Source organism: Oncorhynchus mykiss, chromosome 22 (assembly GCF_013265735.2).
Source record: "Oncorhynchus mykiss isolate Arlee chromosome 22, USDA_OmykA_1.1, whole genome shotgun sequence".
Classification (NCBI taxonomy): Eukaryota; Metazoa; Chordata; class Actinopteri; order Salmoniformes; family Salmonidae; genus Oncorhynchus; species Oncorhynchus mykiss.
This window is the reverse complement of record NC_048586.1, coordinates 50,734,575-50,754,564: the sequence shown is the minus strand read 5'-3', so window position 1 is coordinate 50,754,564 and position 19,990 is coordinate 50,734,575. Positions and strand designations below refer to the sequence as shown.

General features: G+C 43.4%; 1 protein-coding gene across 2 annotated transcripts in view; it reads left to right on the top strand.

Moving 5' to 3' along the window:
- The first annotated feature begins 1,433 nt into the window (after window positions 1-1,433).
- Window positions 1,434-19,990, top strand: part of tmem237a (transmembrane protein 237a) — a 32,435-nt gene continuing 13,878 nt past the window's right edge. The window contains exons 1-5 of one of the 2 annotated variants that reach the window (XM_036959499.1): window positions 1,434-1,811; window positions 3,146-3,220; window positions 9,836-9,970; window positions 18,441-18,537; window positions 18,930-19,084. In XM_036959499.1, coding sequence (XP_036815394.1) covers window positions 1,778-1,811; window positions 3,146-3,220; window positions 9,836-9,970; window positions 18,441-18,537; window positions 18,930-19,084 — 496 coding nt within the window. In that variant the 5' untranslated portion in view covers window positions 1,434-1,777. Of the gene's footprint in view, window positions 1,812-3,145; window positions 3,221-9,811; window positions 9,971-18,440; window positions 18,538-18,929; window positions 19,085-19,990 lie in introns of both variants that reach the window. The other variant, XM_036959498.1, reaches the window with a different exon arrangement.

Sequence of the window (19,990 nt, the reverse complement as noted above, 5' to 3'; positions counted from 1 at the left end):
CCTCGTAGTGTCATCTAATATGGTCAACCCTCGTAGTGTCAGCTAATATGGTCAACCCTCGTAGTGTCATCTAATATGGTCAACCCTCGTAGTGTCAGCTAATATGGTCAACCCTCGTAGTGTCAGCTAATATGGTCAACCCTCGTAGTGTCATCTAATATGGTCAACCCTCGTAGTGTTTTTTAATATGGTCAACCCTCGTAGTGTCAGCTAATATGGTCAACCCTCGTAGTGTCATCTAATATGGTCAACCCTCGTAGTGTCATCTAATATGGTCAACCCTCGTAGTGTCAGCTAATATGGTCAACCCTCGTAGTGTCAGCTAATATGGTCAACCCTCGTAGTGTCATCTAATATGGTCAACCCTCGTAGTGTCATCTAATATGGTCAACCCTCGTAGTGTTTTTTAATATGGTCAACCCTCGTAGTGTCAGCTAATATGGTCAACCCTCGTAGTGTCATCTAATATGGTCAACCCTCGTTGTGTCATCTAATATGGTCAACCCTCGTAGTGTCAGCTAATATGGTCCACCCTCGTAGTGTCAGCTAATATGGTCAACCCTCGTAGTGTTTTTTAATATGGTCAACCCTCGTAGTGTCAGCTAATATGGTCAACCCTCGTAGTGTCATCTAATATGGTCCACCCTCGTAGTGTCATCTAATATGGTCAACCCTCGTAGTGTCATCTAATATGGTCAACCGTCGTAGTGTCAGCTAATATGGTCAACCCTCGTAGTGTCATCTAATATGGTCAACCCTCGTAGTGTCAGCTAATATGGTCAACCCTCGTAGTGTCAGCTAATATGGTCAACCCTCGTAGTGTCATCTAATATGGTCAACCCTCGTAGTGTCAGCTAATATGGTCAACCCTCGTAGTGTCAGCTAATATGGTCAACCCTCGTAGTGTCATCTAATATGGTCAACCCTCGTAGTGTTTTTTAATATGGTCAACCCTCGTAGTGTCATCTAATATGGTCAACCCTCGTAGTGTCATCTAATATGGTCAACCCTCGTAGTGTCAGCTAATATGGTCAACCCTCGTAGTGTCATCTAATATGGTCAACCCTCGTAGTGTTTTTTAATATGGTCAACCCTCGTAGTGTCATCTAATATGGTCAACCCTCGTAGTGTCATCTAATATGGTCAACCCTCGTAGTGTCAGCTAATATGGTCCACCCTCATGGTGCCAGCTGATGTCACCATAGTGTCATCATTGAGCCCTTGTATACGTGAAAAGCAGACTATAGGAGAGATAATAGGATCACTTCCTATAGACCTAAATGGCTCTAGTGGTCCCTCTCTCTCTCTTCCTCTCTCTCACTCACTCACTCTCCCTTCTCTCTCGCTAGCTGCCTCCCGTTTCTCTCTGAAGCCCGGTTAGAGTAGGCCTCTCCGTAGGGGGAATAGGGAGGAGGTAATTATCATAGACCTAGTTTACCGAGTTAATACACTCATTCTGTTCTCTATCAGCTACGGGTCTGGTACAGGTTTGACAGCTAGCCAACCGATAGGCTGTCACAACCTAATCAACCTGCTTATAGCCAACCAATAGGCTGTCACAACCAACCTGCTTATCCTCGGGTCAATCTAAGCTGTTTCTGAGAAGAGTCTCGTCTCAGTGCTAGGAGACAGTCCAGTGGGTGACACCATAGGAGACGTGCGGTCGGAGAGGGAAGCCAAAGAAGTAGTACCTTTTGGATGATTGAAGTGGACTAACATACTTTTGTTGATTTGTATCTGATATTATTGTTGTTGTTTTCTCCTCTGGACTCTTTTCATGGTTGTTGCCGAACGCAGTCAAGACAGAGCCGGTGAGTCTGTCTGTCTGCCTGTCTGTCTGTCTGCCCTGCCTGTCTGTCTGTCTGTCTGTCTCTGTCTGTCTGTCTCTGTCTGTCTGCCTGTCTCTGTCTGCCTGCCTGTCTGTCTATCTGGTTGTCTGTCTGCCTGTCTGCCTGCCTGCCTGTCTGTCTGTCTGTCTGTCTGTCTGTCTGTCTGTCTGTCTGTCTGTCTGTCTGTCTGCCTGTCTCTGTCTGCCTGTCTCTGTCTGCCTTTCTCTGTCTGTCTGTCTGTCTGTCTGTCTGTCTGTCTGTCTTGTATTGTTACTCTGAAAGACACGTTTCTTTGTTTACCAGACGGTCTATACTTACTAGATGTACTGTACGTGTCATATATACACTGAGTGGACAAAGCATTAGGTACACCTGCTCTTTCCATGACAGAGACTGACCAGGTGAAAGCTATGATCCCTTATTGATGTCACTTGTTAAATCCACCTCTCTCAATGTAGATGAAGGGATGAGACAGGTTAAAGAAGGATTGACAAGCCTTGAGACATGGATAGTGTGTGTGTGTCATTCAGAGGGTGAATGGGCAAGACTAAAGATTGAAGTGCCTTTGAACAGGGTATGGTAGCAGGTGCCAGGTGCACCGGTTTGTGTCAAGAACTGCAACATTTCTGGGGTTTTCACACAACAGTTTCCTGTGTGGATCAAGAATGGTCCACCACCCAAAGAACATCCAGCCAACTTGACACAACTGTAGGAAACTTTTTAGTCAACATGGACCAGCATCCCTGTGGAACGCTTTCAACACCTTGTAGAGTCAACATGGACCAGCATCCCTGTGGAACGCTTTCAACACCTTGTAGAGTCAACATGGGCCAGCATCCCTGTGGAACGCTTTCAACACCTTGTAGAGTCAACCTGGACCAGCATCCCTGTGGAACATTTTCAACACCTTGTAGAGTCAACCTGGACCAGCATCCCTGTGGAACGTTTTCAACACCTTGTAGAGTCAACATGGACCAGCATCCCTGTGGAACGCTTTCCAACACTTTGTAGAGTCCACGACCCCGACGAATTGAGGCTGTTCTGAGGGGAAAAGGGGGGAAAATAGGGTGCAACATAATATTAGGAAGGTGTTCCTAATGTTTTGTACACTCAATGTAGATTGACTGCATAGACATGTGTTTAGTGTGTTCAGTTGTCTGCAAGGTCCATTGTGTCACTGCCCTCAGATACCTTATGTTAATGAGAGATATGTTAATGAGATATATGTTAATGAGAGATATGTTAATGAGAGATAGCTACTTAAACCCTATTAAACGTTTGATCAATGAACTTCATTGTTTGATTGATCCATCCAGACGTGATGCCAATCACCAAATCAACCAAGAAGAAGAAATGGAAGAAGGAAGCCGGTGATGTGGAGGACCCAGAAGGTGGGTGGGCTGATAAAGAATATATACTCTGATTAAAGGGACAATCTGCAATTGAAACAATAACAAAGTGGACACTCCCCCCGCCTCTGTTTTGGTAAAAAAAAAGAAAAAAAAAGCTTTCTTTTAACCAATCATCAGTCATCTGAGTCGGTGCACGTTGATTGCCCTTCTCTATGTGAAAGTAAGTAGTTAACTTATTCTCTGAAAAAAATAGCATTGCATTTGGTCAAAGACAATTCTCTCCATTTTACTAAGAGCAATCTGATTGGACGGCTGTTAGTCAACAAAAGGTGCTTTACTATTTGTAGAATAATAGTGAAGATATTGAAACTATGAAATAACACATATGGAATCATGTAGTAACCAAAAAAAGTGTGAAACACATCAAAATATATTTTTATTTGAGGTTCTTCAAAGTAGCCACCTTTTGCCTTGATGACAGCTTTGCACACTCTTGGCATTCTCTCAACCAGCTTCATGAGGTAGTCACCTGGAACTTGCCTTGTTAAAAGTTAATTTGTGAGCCAATCAGTTGTGTTGTGACAAGACCGAGTCCATATTATGGTAAGAACTGCTCAGATAAGCAAAGAGAAACAACAGTCCATCATTACTTAAAGACATGAAGGTCAGTCAATCTGGAAAATGTCAAAAACTTTGAAAGTTTCTTCAAGTGCAGTCGCAGAAACGATCTAGTGCTATGATGAAACTGGCTCTCATGAGGACTGCCACAGGAAATGAAGACCCTGAGTTACCTCTGCTGCAGAGGATACGTTCATTGGAGTTACCAGCCTCAGAAATTGCAGCCCAAATAAATGCTTCACAGAGTTCAAGTAACAGACACATCTCAACATCAACTGTTCAGAGGAGACTGGGTGAATCAGACCTTCGTGGTCGAATTGCTGCAAAGAACACTACTAAAGCACACCAGTAAGAAGAGACTTGCTTGGGCCAAGAAACACGAGCAATGGACATTAGACTGGTGGAAATCTATCCATTGGTCTGATGAGTCCACATTTGAGATTTTTGGTTCCAACTGCCGTGTCTTTGTGAGACGCAGAGTAGGTAAACTGCTGATCTCTGCATGTGTAGTTCCCACCGTGAAGCATGGAGGAGGAGGTGTGTTGGTGACACTGAATCAGCATGGCTACCACAGCATTCTGCAGCGATACGCCATCCCTTCTGGTTTGCGCTTAGTGGGACAATAATTTGTTCCTCAACAGGACAATGACCCAAAACACACCTCCAGGCTGAGTAAGGGCTATTTGACCAAGGAGAGTGATGGAGTGCTGCATCAGATGACCCGGCCTCAAACCAACTGAGATGAGTTAGGACGAGTTGGACCGCAGAGTGAAGGAAAAGCAGCCAGCAAGAGATGGTTAGGGATGAGTTGGACTGAATAAAGTGAATAAAAAGTAGACAACAAGTGCTCAGCATATGTGGGAACTCCTTCAAGACAGTTGGAAAAGCATTCCTCATGAAGCTGGTTGAGAGAATGCCAAGAGTGTGCACAGCTGTCATCAAGGGTGGCTACTTTAAAGAATGTCAAATATAAAATATATTTTGATTTGTTTAATACTTTTTTGGTTACTTCATAGTTTTGATGTCTTCACTAACTTGACCAAATTCAATTATTTTGACCTTTATTTAACTAGGCAAGTCAGTTGAACAAATTCTTATTTACAATGACAGCCTACTAAGGAACAGTGGATTAACTGCCTTGTTCAGGGGCAGAACAACAGATCTTTTACCTTGTCAGCTCAGAGATCCAGCAACCTTTCGGTTACTGGCCCAACGCTCTAACCACTAGGCTACCTGCCTCCCCTCTAACCACTAGGCTACCTGCCTCCCCTACACTCTAACCACTAGGCTACCTGCCTCCTCTACACTCTAACCACTAGGCTACCTGCCACCTCTACACTCTAACCACTAGGCTACCTGCCTCCCCTACACTCTAACCACTAGGATACCTGCCACCTCTACACTCTAACCACTAGTCTACCTGCCACCTCTACACTCTAACCACTAGGATACCTGCCTCCCCTACACTCTAACCACTAGTCTACCTGCCACCTCTACACTCTAACCACTAGTCTACCTGCCACCTCTACACTCTAACCACTAGGATACCTGCCTCCTCTACACTCTAACCACTAGGCTACCTGCCACCTCTACACTCTAACCACTAGTCTACCTGCCACCTCTACACTCTAACCACTAGGCTACCTGCCGCCTCTACACTCTAACCACTAGGCTACCTGCCGCCTCTACACTCTAACCACTAGGCTACCTGCCGCCTCTACACTCTAACCACTAGGTTACCTGCCTCCCCTACACTCTAACCACTAGGCTACCTGCCACCTCTACACTCTAACCACTAGTCTACCTGCCACCTCTACACTCTAACCACTAGGCTACCTGCCGCCTCTACACTCTAACCACTAGGCTACCTGCCGCCTCTACACTCTAACCACTAGGATACCTGCCTCCTCTACACTCTAACCACTAGGTTACCTACCTCCTCTACACTCTAACCACTAGGTTACCTACCTCCTCTACACTCTAACCACTAGGATACCTGCCTCCTCTACACTCTAACCACTAGGTTACCTACCTCCTCTACACTCTAACCACTAGGTTACCTACCTCCTCTACACTCTAACCACTAGGATACCTGCCTCCTCTACACTCTAACCACTAGGTTACCTACCTCCTCTACACTCTAACCACTAGGTTACCTGCCTCCTCTACACTCTAACCACTAGGTTACCTACCTCCTCTACACTCTAACCACTAGGTTACCTACCTCCTCTACACTCTAACCACTAGGATACCTGCCTCCTCAGCAATCCTTCTCTTTCTTTTATACAAAAATATGATGGTTTACTGTTGTCTTTTTACTTTGAGTTTTTTCACTTTCCTAGTGAAATAGTTATTGAAATGATTGTCAATATCTAAATATTTTGTTATAAATGACCCATCAACTTCAATGGACAATGGCGATAAATGTAGTTTTCTGCACATTATGATTCTACAGATGTTAGATCGTAACGCGATCACTCTTTTGTCACAGAGAATTTTCCTGTTGCATCAGGAAATTCAAACGAGCCTCGTCAATTCTTGAAAATGAGCAGTTATCTTTCCATGCGGAGGATGTCTAGTCATCAGGCCTGTTATCAAAGTAATATTTTCTCTGGCTCGCTCAAACGCTAGGTCCTACTACTGCAACATTCAAATGTCATTTAAAAAAAATCTGAAATGAAGCCATGCACATCAACAACCGTAGTTTTACACAGCTTAATAACACAAGATAGATATTGGTCTCCACTAGGCTACAACATACTAGTGTCAAGTGTATACTAAGGTCAAATTTGAGTTCAATCGTGGCCTGGGGTGGTGTAGTGGTTGGGGCTGTTGCCTTCAGCGTGCCCATATAGGCCTACGCCCTTCTGGCACAAATAACTCCCCCCGATTTGACTGAATTTAGTTACACAGTTTAAATGTGGAGAGTCCAGACTGATTTTTTTTGTATTGATGGTGTATAAAGTAACCAGTTGTCATACTTCGGTAAAAGTAAAGATACCTTAATAGTAAATGACTCAAGAAATAGTTATAATAAACATTCATAAAAAATACAAGTGTCATACATCGTCTTAAAGATGAACTTCTTGTTAATCCAGCCGCTGTTTCAGATTTCAAAAAGGCTTTACGGCGAAAACATACCATGCGATTATCTGTGGACAGCGCCCCATGTACAAAAGTGGAAGAGTCAATAAAGTCAGAAATAGGGACAAAATGAATCACTTACCTTTGATGATCTTCATATGGTTGAACTCACAAGACTCGCAGTTACACAGTAAATGTTTGTTTTGTTCGATAAAGTCACTCTTTATGTCCCAAAAACTCAGGTTTTTTTGCACGTTTTGTTCAGTAATCCAATGGCTCCAAGGTGGTCACAACATGCAGACGAATACATACTAAAAGTACCAGCGATGTTTATAATTAATCCTCAGGTTGTTTATTGTCTTTATAATCAATAATATTTATATCGGATAATACCGTTTTCAATAGAAAGGAAAAATAACAAACCGCGCGCAAATCAGGTCTGCATACGTCCTCTGACCAAAATGGCTTTTAACTCATAGTTTTTCAAAATAAAAGCCTGAAACTATGTCTAAAGACTGTTCACATCTAGTGGAAGCCATGGGAACTGCAATCTGATTATTAACCCATTGGATTCTCTATAGGCATGGAGTTGAAAAACAGCCACATGAAAATAATTCCACTTCCTGGATGGATTTTTCTCAGGTTGTCGCCTGCCTTATCAGTTCTCTTATACTCACATAAATTATTTTAACAGTTTTGGAAACTTTAGAGTGTTTTCTATCCAAATCTACCAATTTTATGCATATCCTAGCTTCTGGGCCTGAGTAACAGGCAGTTTACTTTGGGCACGCTTTTCATCTGGAGGTGAAAATACTGCCCCTTACCCAAGAGAGGTTAAGTATCAAAAGTAAAACTATAAATTATTTTTTAATTCCTTATTAAGCAAATCAGACTGCAATGTTTTCTTGTTAATCTTTATGGATAGCCCTGCGGCACACAAATGAAGCATGTGTGTTTACTGAGTCCACCAGATCAGAGGCAGTAGGGATGACCAGGGATGTTCTCTGTTTAGTGAGTCCACCAGATCAGAGGCAGTAGGGATGATCAGGGATGTTCTCTGTTTAGTGAGTCCTCCAGATCAGAGACAGTAGGGATGACCAGGGATGTTCTCTGTTTAGTGAGTCCTCCAGATCAGACAGTAGGGATGACCAGGGATGTTCTCTGTTTAGTGAGTCCTCCAGATCAGAGGCAGTAGGGATGACCAGGGATGTTCTCTGTTTAGTGAGTCCTCCAGATCAGAGGCAGTAGGGATGACCAGGGATGTTCTCTGTTTAGTGAGTCCTCCAGATCAGAGGCAGTAGGGATGATTGTAACATCAGGTGGCTGTTTTTTGAACCCCCAAAAATAAACATTGTAGAATCATCTGCACAACTGGACAGTTTTTTTGTGTTTTGGGAGTCCAACCCTGGAGATCTACTGTCCTGTAGTCCAACACTCTTCCTGGAGATCTACTGTCCTGTAGGTTATGAGTCCAACCCTGGAGATCTACTGTCCTGTAGGTTATCAGTCCAACACTCTTCCTGGAGATCTACTGTCCTGTAGGTTATCAGTCCAACACTCTTCCTGGAGATCTACTGTCCTGTAGGTTATCAGTCCAACACTCTTCCTGGAGATCTACTGTCCTGTAGGTTATCAGTCCAACACTCTTCCTGGAGATCTACTGTCCTGTAGGTTATCAGTCCAACCCTCTTCCTGGAGATCTACTGTCCTGTAGGTTATGAGTCCAACACTCTTCCTGGAGATCTACTGTCCTGTAGGTTGAGAGTCCAACCCTCTTCCTGGAGATCTACTGTCCTGTAGGTTATGAGTCCAACCCTCTTCCTGGAGATCTACTGTCCTGTAGGTTATGAGTCCAACACTCTTCCTGGAGATCTACTGTCCTGTAGGTTATCAGTCCAACACTCTTCCTGGAGATCTACTGTCCTGTAGGTTATGAGTCCAGCACTCTTCCTGGAGATATACTGTCCTGTAGGTTTTCAGTCCAACCCTCTTCCTGGAGATCTACTGTCCTGTAGGTTATGAGTCCAACACTCTTCCTGGAGATCTACTGTCCTGTAGGTTGAGAGTCCAACCCTCTTCCTGGAGATCTACTGTCCTGTAGGTTATGAGTCCAACCCTCTTCCTGGAGATCTACTGTCCTGTAGGTTATCAGTCCAACACTCTTCCTGGAGATCTACTGTCCTGTAGGTTATGAGTCCAACCCTCTTCCTGGAGATCTACTGTCCTGTAGGTTATGAGTCCAACCCTCTTCCTGGAGATCTACTGTCCTGTAGGTTATGAGTCCAACACTCTTCCTGGAGATCTACTGTCCTGTAGGTTATCAGTCCAACACTCTTCCTGGAGATCTACTGTCCTGTAGGTTATGAGTCCAACACTCTTCCTGGAGATCTACTGTCCTGTAGGTTATCAGTCCAACCCTAATTTAGTATATCTGATTCAGCTAGTTAAGGTCTTTGTTGAGCAGCTAATTAGTAGAAATAGGTGATGTTATCATCGCAGTGTTACATAAAACCCTAACTAGAACTTACTGGGAATCTTATTAACTAATGTCATGGGAATGTTCCCGGGTTTGCTGGGATGACATAATTTCCAATGAACTCTGAACTCCTCCAACTATTGACTCCAGCAAAAACTGATCATCAACAACGGCACATATTAGTTAAAAATAAATAAAAGTGTGTAAACATTGATATGATATTTTATGCTGAAACATTAAACATGAACCTTATTCACTAAGTAGATAGGTTATATTTAGGATCATGTTTTACAGCTTTGTCATTCTAAGTTCTAGTAATGTATTATTTTTTTAAATTTACTTTACGTGTTATAAAAAATCCATCAAATCCTAAAAGTTTTCACAATTCTGCTACTTTACTGGAAACCTTTTGCCAACTCATGTCTGTATACTGAACTAAGTGTCCTCCTCAGTGTGTTCTGCTGTCTGCTACCCAGGCAGCCCTCCAGAGCCAGGTATTGAGATGGAGGTACTGGCCAGTAGGAGGCAGTCAGAGACGATCCCTCTGACCCCTGAACCACAGGAAGTTCCACCACAGAAGAGGAAGAAGAAAAAGAAAGCTCAGACCCAAGGTACCTTAGGTTCTGTTACCCTAGGATCTGTTACTCTAGGTTCTAGGTTCTGTTACCCTAGTACCCTAGGATCTGTTACTCTAGGTTCTAGGTTCTGTTACCCTAGTACCCTAGGTAATGTTACTCTAGGTTATGTTACCCTAGGTACTGTTACCCTAGAATCTGTTACTCTAGGTTCTAGGTTCTGTTACCCTAGTACCATAGGATCTGTTACTCTAGGTTCTAGGTTCTGTTACCCTAGTACCCTAGGTTCTGTTACCCTAGGATCTGTTACTCTAGGATCTGTTACTCTAGGTTCTGTTACCCTAGTACCCTAGGTAATGTTACTCTAGGTTCTGTTACCCTAGGTACTGTTACCCTAGGTTCTAGGTTCTGTTACCCTAGTACCCTAGGTTCTGTTACCCTAGGATCTGTTACTCTAGGTTCTAGGTTATGTTACCCTAGTACCCTAGGTAATGTTACTCTAGGTTATGTTACCCTAGGTACTGTTACCCTATAATCTGTTACTCTAGGTTCTAGGTTCTGTTACCCTAGTACCATAGGATCTGTTACTCTAGGTTCTAGGTTCTGTTACCCTAGTACCCTAGGTTCTGTTACCCTAGGATCTGTTACTCTAGGATCTGTTACTCTAGGTTCTGTTACCCTAGTACCCTAGGTAATGTTACTCTAGGTTCTGTTACCCTAGGTACTGTTACCCTAGGTTCTAGGTTCTGTTACCCTAGTACCCTAGGTTCTGTTACCCTAGGATCTGTTACTCTAGGTTCTAGGTTATGTTACCCTAGTACCCTAGGTAATGTTACTCTAGGTTATGTTACCCTAGGTACTGTTACCCTAGAATCTGTTACTCTAGGTTCTAGGTTCTGTTACCCTAGTACCATAGGATCTGTTACTCTAGGTTCTAGGTTCTGTTACCCTAGTACCCTAGGTTCTGTTACCCTAGGATCTGTTACTCTAGGATCTGTTACTCTAGGTTCTGTTACCCTAGTACCCTAGGTAATGTTACTCTAGGTTATGTTACCCTAGGTACTGTTACCCTAGGTTCTAGGTTCTGTTACCCTAGTACCCTAGGTTCTGTTACCCTAGGATCTGTTACTCTAGGTTCTAGGTTCTGTTACCCTAGTACCCTAGGTTCTGTTACCCTAGGATCTGTTACTCTAGGTTCTAGGTTCTGTTACCCTAGTACCCTAGGATCTGTTACTCTATGATATGTTACCTAGTACCCTAGGTTCTGTTACCCTAGTACCCTAGGTTATGTTACCCTAGGATCTGTTACTCTAGGTTCTAGGTTCTGTTACCCTAGGTACTGTTACCCTAGGTTATGTTACCCTAGGATCTGTTACTCTAGGTTCTGTTACCCTAGTACCCTAGGTAATGTTACTCTAGGTTCTGTTACCCTAGGTACTGTTACCCTAGGTTCTGTTATCCTAGTACCCTAGGTTCTGTTACCCTAGGTTCTGTTACTCTAGGTTCTGTTACCCTAGTACACTAGGTTCTGTTACCCTAGTACCCTAGGTTATGTTAACCTAGGTACTGTTACTCTAGGTTATGTTACCCTAGTACCCTAGGTTCTGTTACCCTAGTACCCTAGGTTATGTTACCCTAGTACCCTAGGTTATGTTACCCTAGGTTCTGTTACCCTATGTTCTGTTACCCTAGTACCCTAGGTTCTGTTACCCTAGGTACTGTTACCCTAGGTTCTGTTACCCTAGCACCCTAGGTTCTGTTACCCTAGCACCCTAGGTTCTGTTACCCTAGGTTCTGTTACCCTAGGTTCTGTTACCCTAGGTTCTGTTACACTAGGTTCTGTTACCCTAGGTACTGTTACCCTAGGTTCTGTTACCCTAGGTTCTGTTACCCTAGGTACTGTTACCCTAGGTTCTGTTACCCTAGGTACTGTTACCCTAGGTTCTGTTACCCTAGGTACTGTTACCCTAGGTTCTGTTACCCTAGCACCCTAAATAAACTGAAGTAAAAAAAAGTAACACAGTAAAATAACAATAGCGAGGCTATATACCTGGGGTACCGAGTCAATGTGCAGGGGTACAGGTTAGTCAAAGTAACAATATGTACATGTAGGTAGGGGTAAAGGGACTATGCATAGCAGCAGTAGCAGCAGTGTCAAACATGCAAATAGTGTTATGGCTTGGGGGTAGAAGCTGTTAAGGAGCCTTTTGGACCTAGACTTGGCGCTCCGTGCGGTAGCAAAGAGAAGGTGGCTGGAGTCTTTGACAATTGTCAGGGCCTTCCTCTGACACCACCTGGTATAGAGGTCCTGGATGGCAGGAAGCTTGGCCCCAGTGATGTACTGGGCCGTACGCACTACCCTCTGTAGTGCCTTATGGTCGGATGACGAGCAGTTGCCACAACGGGCAGTGATGCAGCCAGGCAAGATGCTCTCGATGGTGCAGCTGTAAAAATCTTTGAGGATCTGGGAACCATGACAAATATTTTCAGCCTCCTGGGGGGGGAATAGGTGTGGTCGTGTCCTCTTCACAACTGTCTTGTTGTGTTTGGACCAATGATAGTCTGTCTTGTCGTGGTTGGACCAATGATAGTCTGTCTTGTCGTGGTTGGACCAATGATAGTCTGTCTTGTTGTGTTTGGACCAATGATAGTCTGTCTTGTCGTGTTTGGACCAATGATAGTCTGTCTTGTCGTGGTTGGACCAATGATAGTCTGTCTTGTCGTGTTTGGACCAATGATAGTCTGTCTTGTCGTGGTTGGCCAATGCAACAGTAGGCCTATAACTTCCATTGCTCTTTCACACTGAATAAGGGTGATTATTGAAGGGGGAGATTCGTAAATTATGGTTATGAAATAAACAAAAACTTGTTTCTCACAATTGTAGCAGGTTGTGAACGCCACAAACAACGTTACCACTGCGAGAATGAGAACGGTAAATTACTGTAATTAATACATGCATGAACAGAAATGAATGTAACCAAATGACAGGGGTTAATTGTATGTTTAGTCCTGGTGACGTAATGGAGAATTGATCAAAATCTACAATCAACGGGCAAACAATTCACACATTGAGAGCCCACGAATTGGCTGGAGACGGTGGAGCACATTCTGGCGAGAGAGACACACACACCTCTCCCTTTCTTCTTGTCTCAACATTTTAAATGATGCTCGAGCCACCTTATCTTCACATATCTTAGATGTTTTTCATGTTTGGTCATCTTGGTCATCACTATAATGTTCTGTTAAGATACATCACCATAATGTTCTGTTAAGATACATCACCATAATGTTCTGTTAAGATACATCACTATAATGTTCTGTTAAGATACATCACTATAATGTTCTGTTAAGATACATCACCATAATGTTCTGTTAAGATACATCACCATAATGTTCTGTTAAGATACATCACCATAATGTTCTGTTAAGATACATCACCATAATGTTCTGTTAAGATACATCACTATAATGTTCTGTTAAGATACATCACCATAATGTTCTGTTAAGATACATCACTATAATGTTCTGTTAAGATACATCACTATAATGTTCTGTTAAGATACATCACCATAATGTTCTGTTAAGATACATCACCATAATGTTCTGTTAAGATACATCACCATAATGTTCTGTTAAGATACATCACTATAATGTTCTGTTAAGATACATCACCATAATGTTCTGTTAAGATACATCACCATAATGTTCTGTTAAGATACATCACTATAATGTTCTGTTAAGATACATCACCATAATGTTCTGTTAAGACACATCACCATAATGTGATTTCTGTCATTCTGAACGCTGTGTCAGGACACCCTATTGGGTTTTACACCCCAATGCATATGGATCCAGTAAATTTCACAAACGTCTGGTAAAGTAAAATAAAATAATACTATCTTCCCGGTCACGTTGTCCGGCGTCACATCTTCCTAACAGTAACCCTCCTAACGGTAACCCTCCTAACGGTAACCCTGCTGCTTTGTGGCCTGGGTTTCCAGATGTTGCCTGGACTAAAGAGATCTCCATTGAGAAAGGACAAGGCTTAAAGTCATGCTTTTGTATCCTTTTAGGCCAGTAGTTTTGAAAGTAGTGCTTACAAAGCCTAAATGGGTCCCTCATAATTGTGCACTACGTCATCAATTTCATATATGTTACGTCCTACAAAAAAATAAATATATATATATGTTTATCCGTAAAATAAGTTCTGAATTTGTAATTGCTTAAGCCTCACGGACTGCATGTTTAATCTGTGTCTAGGTAGCTGGTCCTGTATGTCTAAGCCTTTTATTTATCAGACTACAGCCAGCCCAAAGAGATACTCTGCCTGGTGTGTAGACTGCATGTTTAATCTGTGTCTAGGTAGCTTATTTATCAGACTACAGCCAGCCCAAAGAGATACTCTGCCTGGTGTGTAGACTGCATGTTTAATCTGTGTCTAGGTAGTTTATTTATCAGACTACAGCCAGCCCAAAGAGATGCTCTGCCTGGTGTGTAGACTGCATGTTTAATCTGTGTCTAGGTAGCTGGTCCTGTATGTCTAAGCCTTTTATTTATCAGACTACAGCCAGCCCAAAGAGATACTCTGCCTGGTGTGTAGACTGCATGTTTAATCTGTGTCTAGGTAGCTTATTTATCAGACTACAGCCAGCCCAAAGAGATACTCTGCCTGGTGTGTAGACTGCATGTTTAATCTGTGTCTAGGTAGCTTATTTATCAGACTACAGCCAGCCCAAAGAGATACTCTGCCTGGTGTGTAGACTGCATGTTTAATCTGTGTCTAGGTAGTTTATTTATCAGACTACAGCCAGCCCAAAGAGATACTCTGCCTGGTGTGTAGACTGCATGTTTAATCTGTGTCTAGGTAGTTTATTTATCAGACTACAGCCAGCCCAAAGAGATACTCTGCCTGGTGTGTAGACTGCATGTTTAATCTGTGTCTAGGTAGTTTATTTATCAGACTACAGCCAGCCCAAAGAGATACTCTGCCTGGTGTGTAGACTGCATGTTTAATCTGTGTCTAGGTAGTTTATTTATCAGACTACAGCCAGCCCAAAGAGATACTCTGCCTGGTGTGTAGACTGCATGTTTAATCTGTGTCTAGGTAGTTTATTTATCAGACTACAGCCAGCCCAAAGAGACACTCTGCCTGGTGTGTAGACTGCATGTTTAATCTGTGTCTAGGTAGCTGGTCCTGTATGTCTAAGCCTTTTATTTATCAGACTACAGCCAGCCCAAAGAGATACTCTGCCTGGTGTGTAGACTGCATGTTTAATCTGTGTCTAGGTAGTTTATTTATCAGACTACAGCCAGCCCAAAGAGATACTCTGCCTGGTGTGTAGACTGCATGTTTAATCTGTGTCTAGGTAGTTTATTTATCAGACTACAGCCAGCCCAAAGAGACACTCTGCCTGGTGTGTAGACTGCATGTTTAATCTGTGTCTAGGTAGTTTATTTATCAGACTACAGCCAGCCCAAAGAGACACTCTGCCTGGTGTGTAGACTGCATGTTTAATCTGTGTCTAGGTAGTTTATTTATCAGACTACAGCCAGCCCAAAGAGATACTCTGCCTGGTGTGTAGACTGCATGTTTAATCTGTGTCTAGGTAGTTTATTTATCAGACTACAGCCAGCCCAAAGAGATACTCTGCCTGGTGTGTAGACTGCATGTTTAATCTGTGTCTAGGTAGTTTATTTATCAGACTACAGCCAGCCCAAAGAGACACTCTGCCTGGTGTGTAGACTGCATGTTTAATCTGTGTCTAGGTAGTTTATTTATCAGACTACAGCCAGCCCAAAGAGACACTCTGCCTGGTGTGTAGACTGCATGTTTAATCTGTGTCTATGTAGCTTATTTATCAGACTACAGCCAGCCCAAAGAGATACTCTGCCTGGTGTGTAGACTGCATGTTTAATCTGTGTCTATGTAGCTTATTTATCAGACTACAGCCAGCCCAAAGAGATACTCTGCCTGGTGTGTAGACTGCATGTTTAATCTGTGTCTAGGTAGTTTATTTATCAGACTACAGCCAGCCCAAAGAGATACTCTGCCTGGTGTGTAGACTGCATGTTTAATCTGTGTCTAGGTAGTTTATTTATCAGACTACAGCCAGCCCAAAGAGATACTCTGCCTGGTGTGTAGACTGCATGTTTAATCTGTGTCTAGGTAGTTTATTTATCAGACTACAGCCAGCCCAAAGAGATACTCTGCCTGGTGTGTAGACTGCATGTTTAATCTGTGTCTAGGTAGTTTATTTATCAGACTACAGCCAGCCCAAAGAGACACTCTGCCTGGTGTGTAGACTGCATGTTTAATCTGTGTCTAGGTAGCTGGTCCTGTATGTCTAAGCCTTTTATTTATCAGACTACAGCCAGCCCAAAGAGATACTCTGCCTGGTGTGTAGACTGCATGTTTAATCTGTGTCTAGGTAGTTTATTTATCAGACTACAGCCAGCCCAAAGAGATACTCTGCCTGGTGTGTAGACTGCATGTTTAATCTGTGTCTAGGTAGTTTATTTATCAGACTACAGCCAGCCCAAATAGATGTGTAGACTGTTGTCACAGTTGGTTGCAGCTGGACATAGTTGCTCGTTCGTTAGTTGGTCCTGATTTAACACAAAGAGTCTACCACGGACTGTACCACTCTATAATTAGTTGTATAGATGTATAGAAAGCCTTTAAACCTCTCTCATGCCCATGTGTAATTATCTATTCTCAAATGGCTGGTAAATTATGTCTATCTATCTATCTAATCTTATCTATTTTATATAATCTTATCTAATCTGTTTTATCTGTCTTATCTATCTATCTATCTATATTATCTAATCTATCAATCTTATCTTTTGTGCCTTGCGAAAGTATTCGGCCCCCTTGAACTTTGCGACCTTTTGCCACATTTCAGGCTTCAAACATAAAGATATAAAACTGTATTTTTTTGTGAAGAATCAACAACAAGTGGGACACAATCATGAAGTGGAACGACATTTATTGGATATTTCAAACTTTTTTAACAAATCAAAAACTGAAAAATTGGGCGTGCAAAATTATTCAGCCCCTTTACTTTCAGTGCAGCAAACTCTCTCCAGAAGTTCAGTGAGGATCTCTGAATGATCCAATGTTGACCTCAATGACTAATGATGATAAATACAATCCACCTGTGTGTAATCAAGTCTCCGTATAAATGCACCTGCACTGTGATAGTCTCAGAGGTCCGTTAAAAGCGCAGAGAGCATCATGAAGAACAAGGAACACACCAGGCAGGTCCGAGATACTGTTGTGAAGAAGTTTAAACCCGGATTTGGATACAAAAAGATTTCCCAAGCTTTAAACATCCCAAGGAGCACTGTGCAAGCGATAATATTGAAATGGAAGGAGTATCAGACCACTGCAAATCTACCAAGACCTGGCCGTCCCTCTAAACATTCAGCTCATACAAGGAGAAGACTGATCAGAGATGCAGCCAAGAGGCCCATGATCACTCTGGATGAACTGCAGAGATCTACAGCTGAGGTGGGAGACTCTGTCCATAGGACAACAATCAGTCGTATATTGCACAAATCTGGCCTTTATGGAAGAGTGGCAAGAAGAAAGACATTTCTTAAAGATATCCATAAAAAAGTGTAGTTTAAAGTTTGCCACAAACCACCTGGGAGACACACCAAACATGTGGAAGAAGGTGCTCTGGTCAGATGAAACCAAAATTGAACTTTTTGGCAACAATGCAAAACGTTATGTTTGGCGTAAAAGCAACACAGCTCATCACCATGAACACACCATCCCCACTGTCAAACATGGTGGTGGCAGCATCATGGTTTGGGCCTGCTTTTCTTCAGCAGGGACAGGGAAGATGGTTAAAATTGATGGGAAGATGGATGGAGCCAAATACAGGACCATTCTGGAAGAAAACCTGATGGAGTCTGCAAAAGACCTGAGACTGGGACGGAGATTTGTCTTCCAACAAGACAATGATCCAAAACATAAAGCAAAATCTACAATGGAATGGTTCAAAATAAACATATCCAGGTGTTAGAATGGCCAAGTCAAAGTCCAGACCTGAATCCAATCGAGAATCTGTGGAAAGACCTGAAAACTGCTGTTCACAAATGCTCTCCATCCAACCTCACTGAGCTCGAGCTGTTTTGCAAGGAGGAATGGGAAAAAATGTCAGTCTCTCGATGTGCAAAACTGATAGAGACATACCCCAAGCGACTTACAGCTGTAATCGCAGCAAAAGGTGGCGCTACAAAGTATTAACTTAAGGGGGCTGAATAATTTTGCACGCCCAATTTTTCAGTTTTGATTTGTTAAAAAAGTTTGAAATATCCAATAAATGTCGTTCCACTTCATGATTGTGTCCCACTTGTTGTTGATTCTTCACAAAAACATACAGTTTTACATCTTTATGTTTGAAGCCTGAAATGTGTCAAAAGGTCGCAAAGTTCAAGGGGGCCGAATACTTTCGCAAGGCACTGTATCTATCAATCTTATCTTATCTATCTATCTCAGACATGGAGGAGCCGGAGCTGGTGAATGGGGATGGGATGGACCAGCACACGGACGGGGAGGAACAAGCCGTCACCAGGACAAAAACCAAGAGGAAGAAGTGAGTTCTGGACTGCTGCAGGCCAGACCCTCCATAGCTTGGTACCACATCTGTTTGGGCGGTTTGTAAAGCCACGTGGTCATTGTGACCATAGGAAAACAGCACAAGCAGATCTGCGACCAGGCTAGACCCGGGCTAAAGCAACTGCTACAGAACATATGAAAAAGAGAACATTGTGATGAATCTAACATCCAGCATCGAACTACGGGGACGTTCCAGGTCACCTATATTGAATACGTGTTCCAGGAACCCCCATCCATGTGCCTTAATGACCTGTTGATGATATATCTGCACGGTAAGCGACCTGGAACGTCTTCATAATCTCCATCTTGACACGTTACTATCTGCACCCGCCTCTCCCCCCCCCCCCCCCCCCCCCACCCACACAACAGGAAGTCCAAGATTGACATGCATTACGCCAATGACCTGGGTGTGGAGGAAGGTGACATCGTCAGTGGTTTGCACCATGCTATCCCCCAGCATTCCCTGTTTTCTTCTCCTCTGGGCCACAGCCAGCCTGTCGGCAAAGTGTTTGTGGAGAGAAACAGTGAGTGTCCTGTCTCTCTTATTTTAACATAAAATCGGAACGTGCAACCAAATCTTGAGGTGTCGGCAGAGACTTATATCTCTAAACAACGGTAGAACGGCGCTGCAAACTCTCACAAAGTATTTCACTTCTTAAAGTAAATCACTAGTCTAGACTAGTCTGCCTGTCTGCCTGCAACTAGCTGTCTGTCTGCCTGCGACTAGCTGTCTGTCTGCCTGTGACTAGTCTGCCTGTCTACCTGCAACTAGCTGTCTGTCTGCCTGTCTGCCTGCAACTAGCTGTCTGTCTGCCTGCGACTAGTCTGCCTGTCTGCCTGCGACTAGCTGTCTGTCTGCCTGCGACTAGTCTGCCTGTCTACCTGCAACTAGCTGTCTGTCTGCCTGCAACTAGTCAGCCTGTCTGCCTGCAACTAGTCTGCCTGTCTGCCTGCGACTAGCTGTCTGCCTGCGATTAGCTGTCTGTCTGCATGTGACTAGTCTGCCTGTCTGCCTGCAACTAGCTGTCTGTCTGCCTGTGACTAGTCTGCCTGTCTGCCTGCGACTAGCTGTCTGTCTGCCTGTGACTAGTCTGCCTGTCTGCCTGCAACTAGCTGTCTGTCTGCCTGCAACTAGCTGTCTGTCTGCCTGCAACTAGCTGTCTGTCTGCCTGTGACTAGTCTGCCTGTCTGCCTGCCTGCAACTAGCTGTCTGTCTGCCTGTGACTAGTCTGCATGTCTGCATGCAACTAGCTGTCTGTCTGCCTGTGACTAGTCTGCCTGTCTGCCTGCGACTAGCTGTCTGTCTGCCTGTGACTAGTCTGCCTGCAACTAGCTGTCTGTCTGCCTGTGACTAGTCTGCCTGTCTGCCTGCAACTAGCTGTCTTGTCTGCCTGTGACTAGTCTGCCTGTCTGCCTGCAACTAGTCTGCC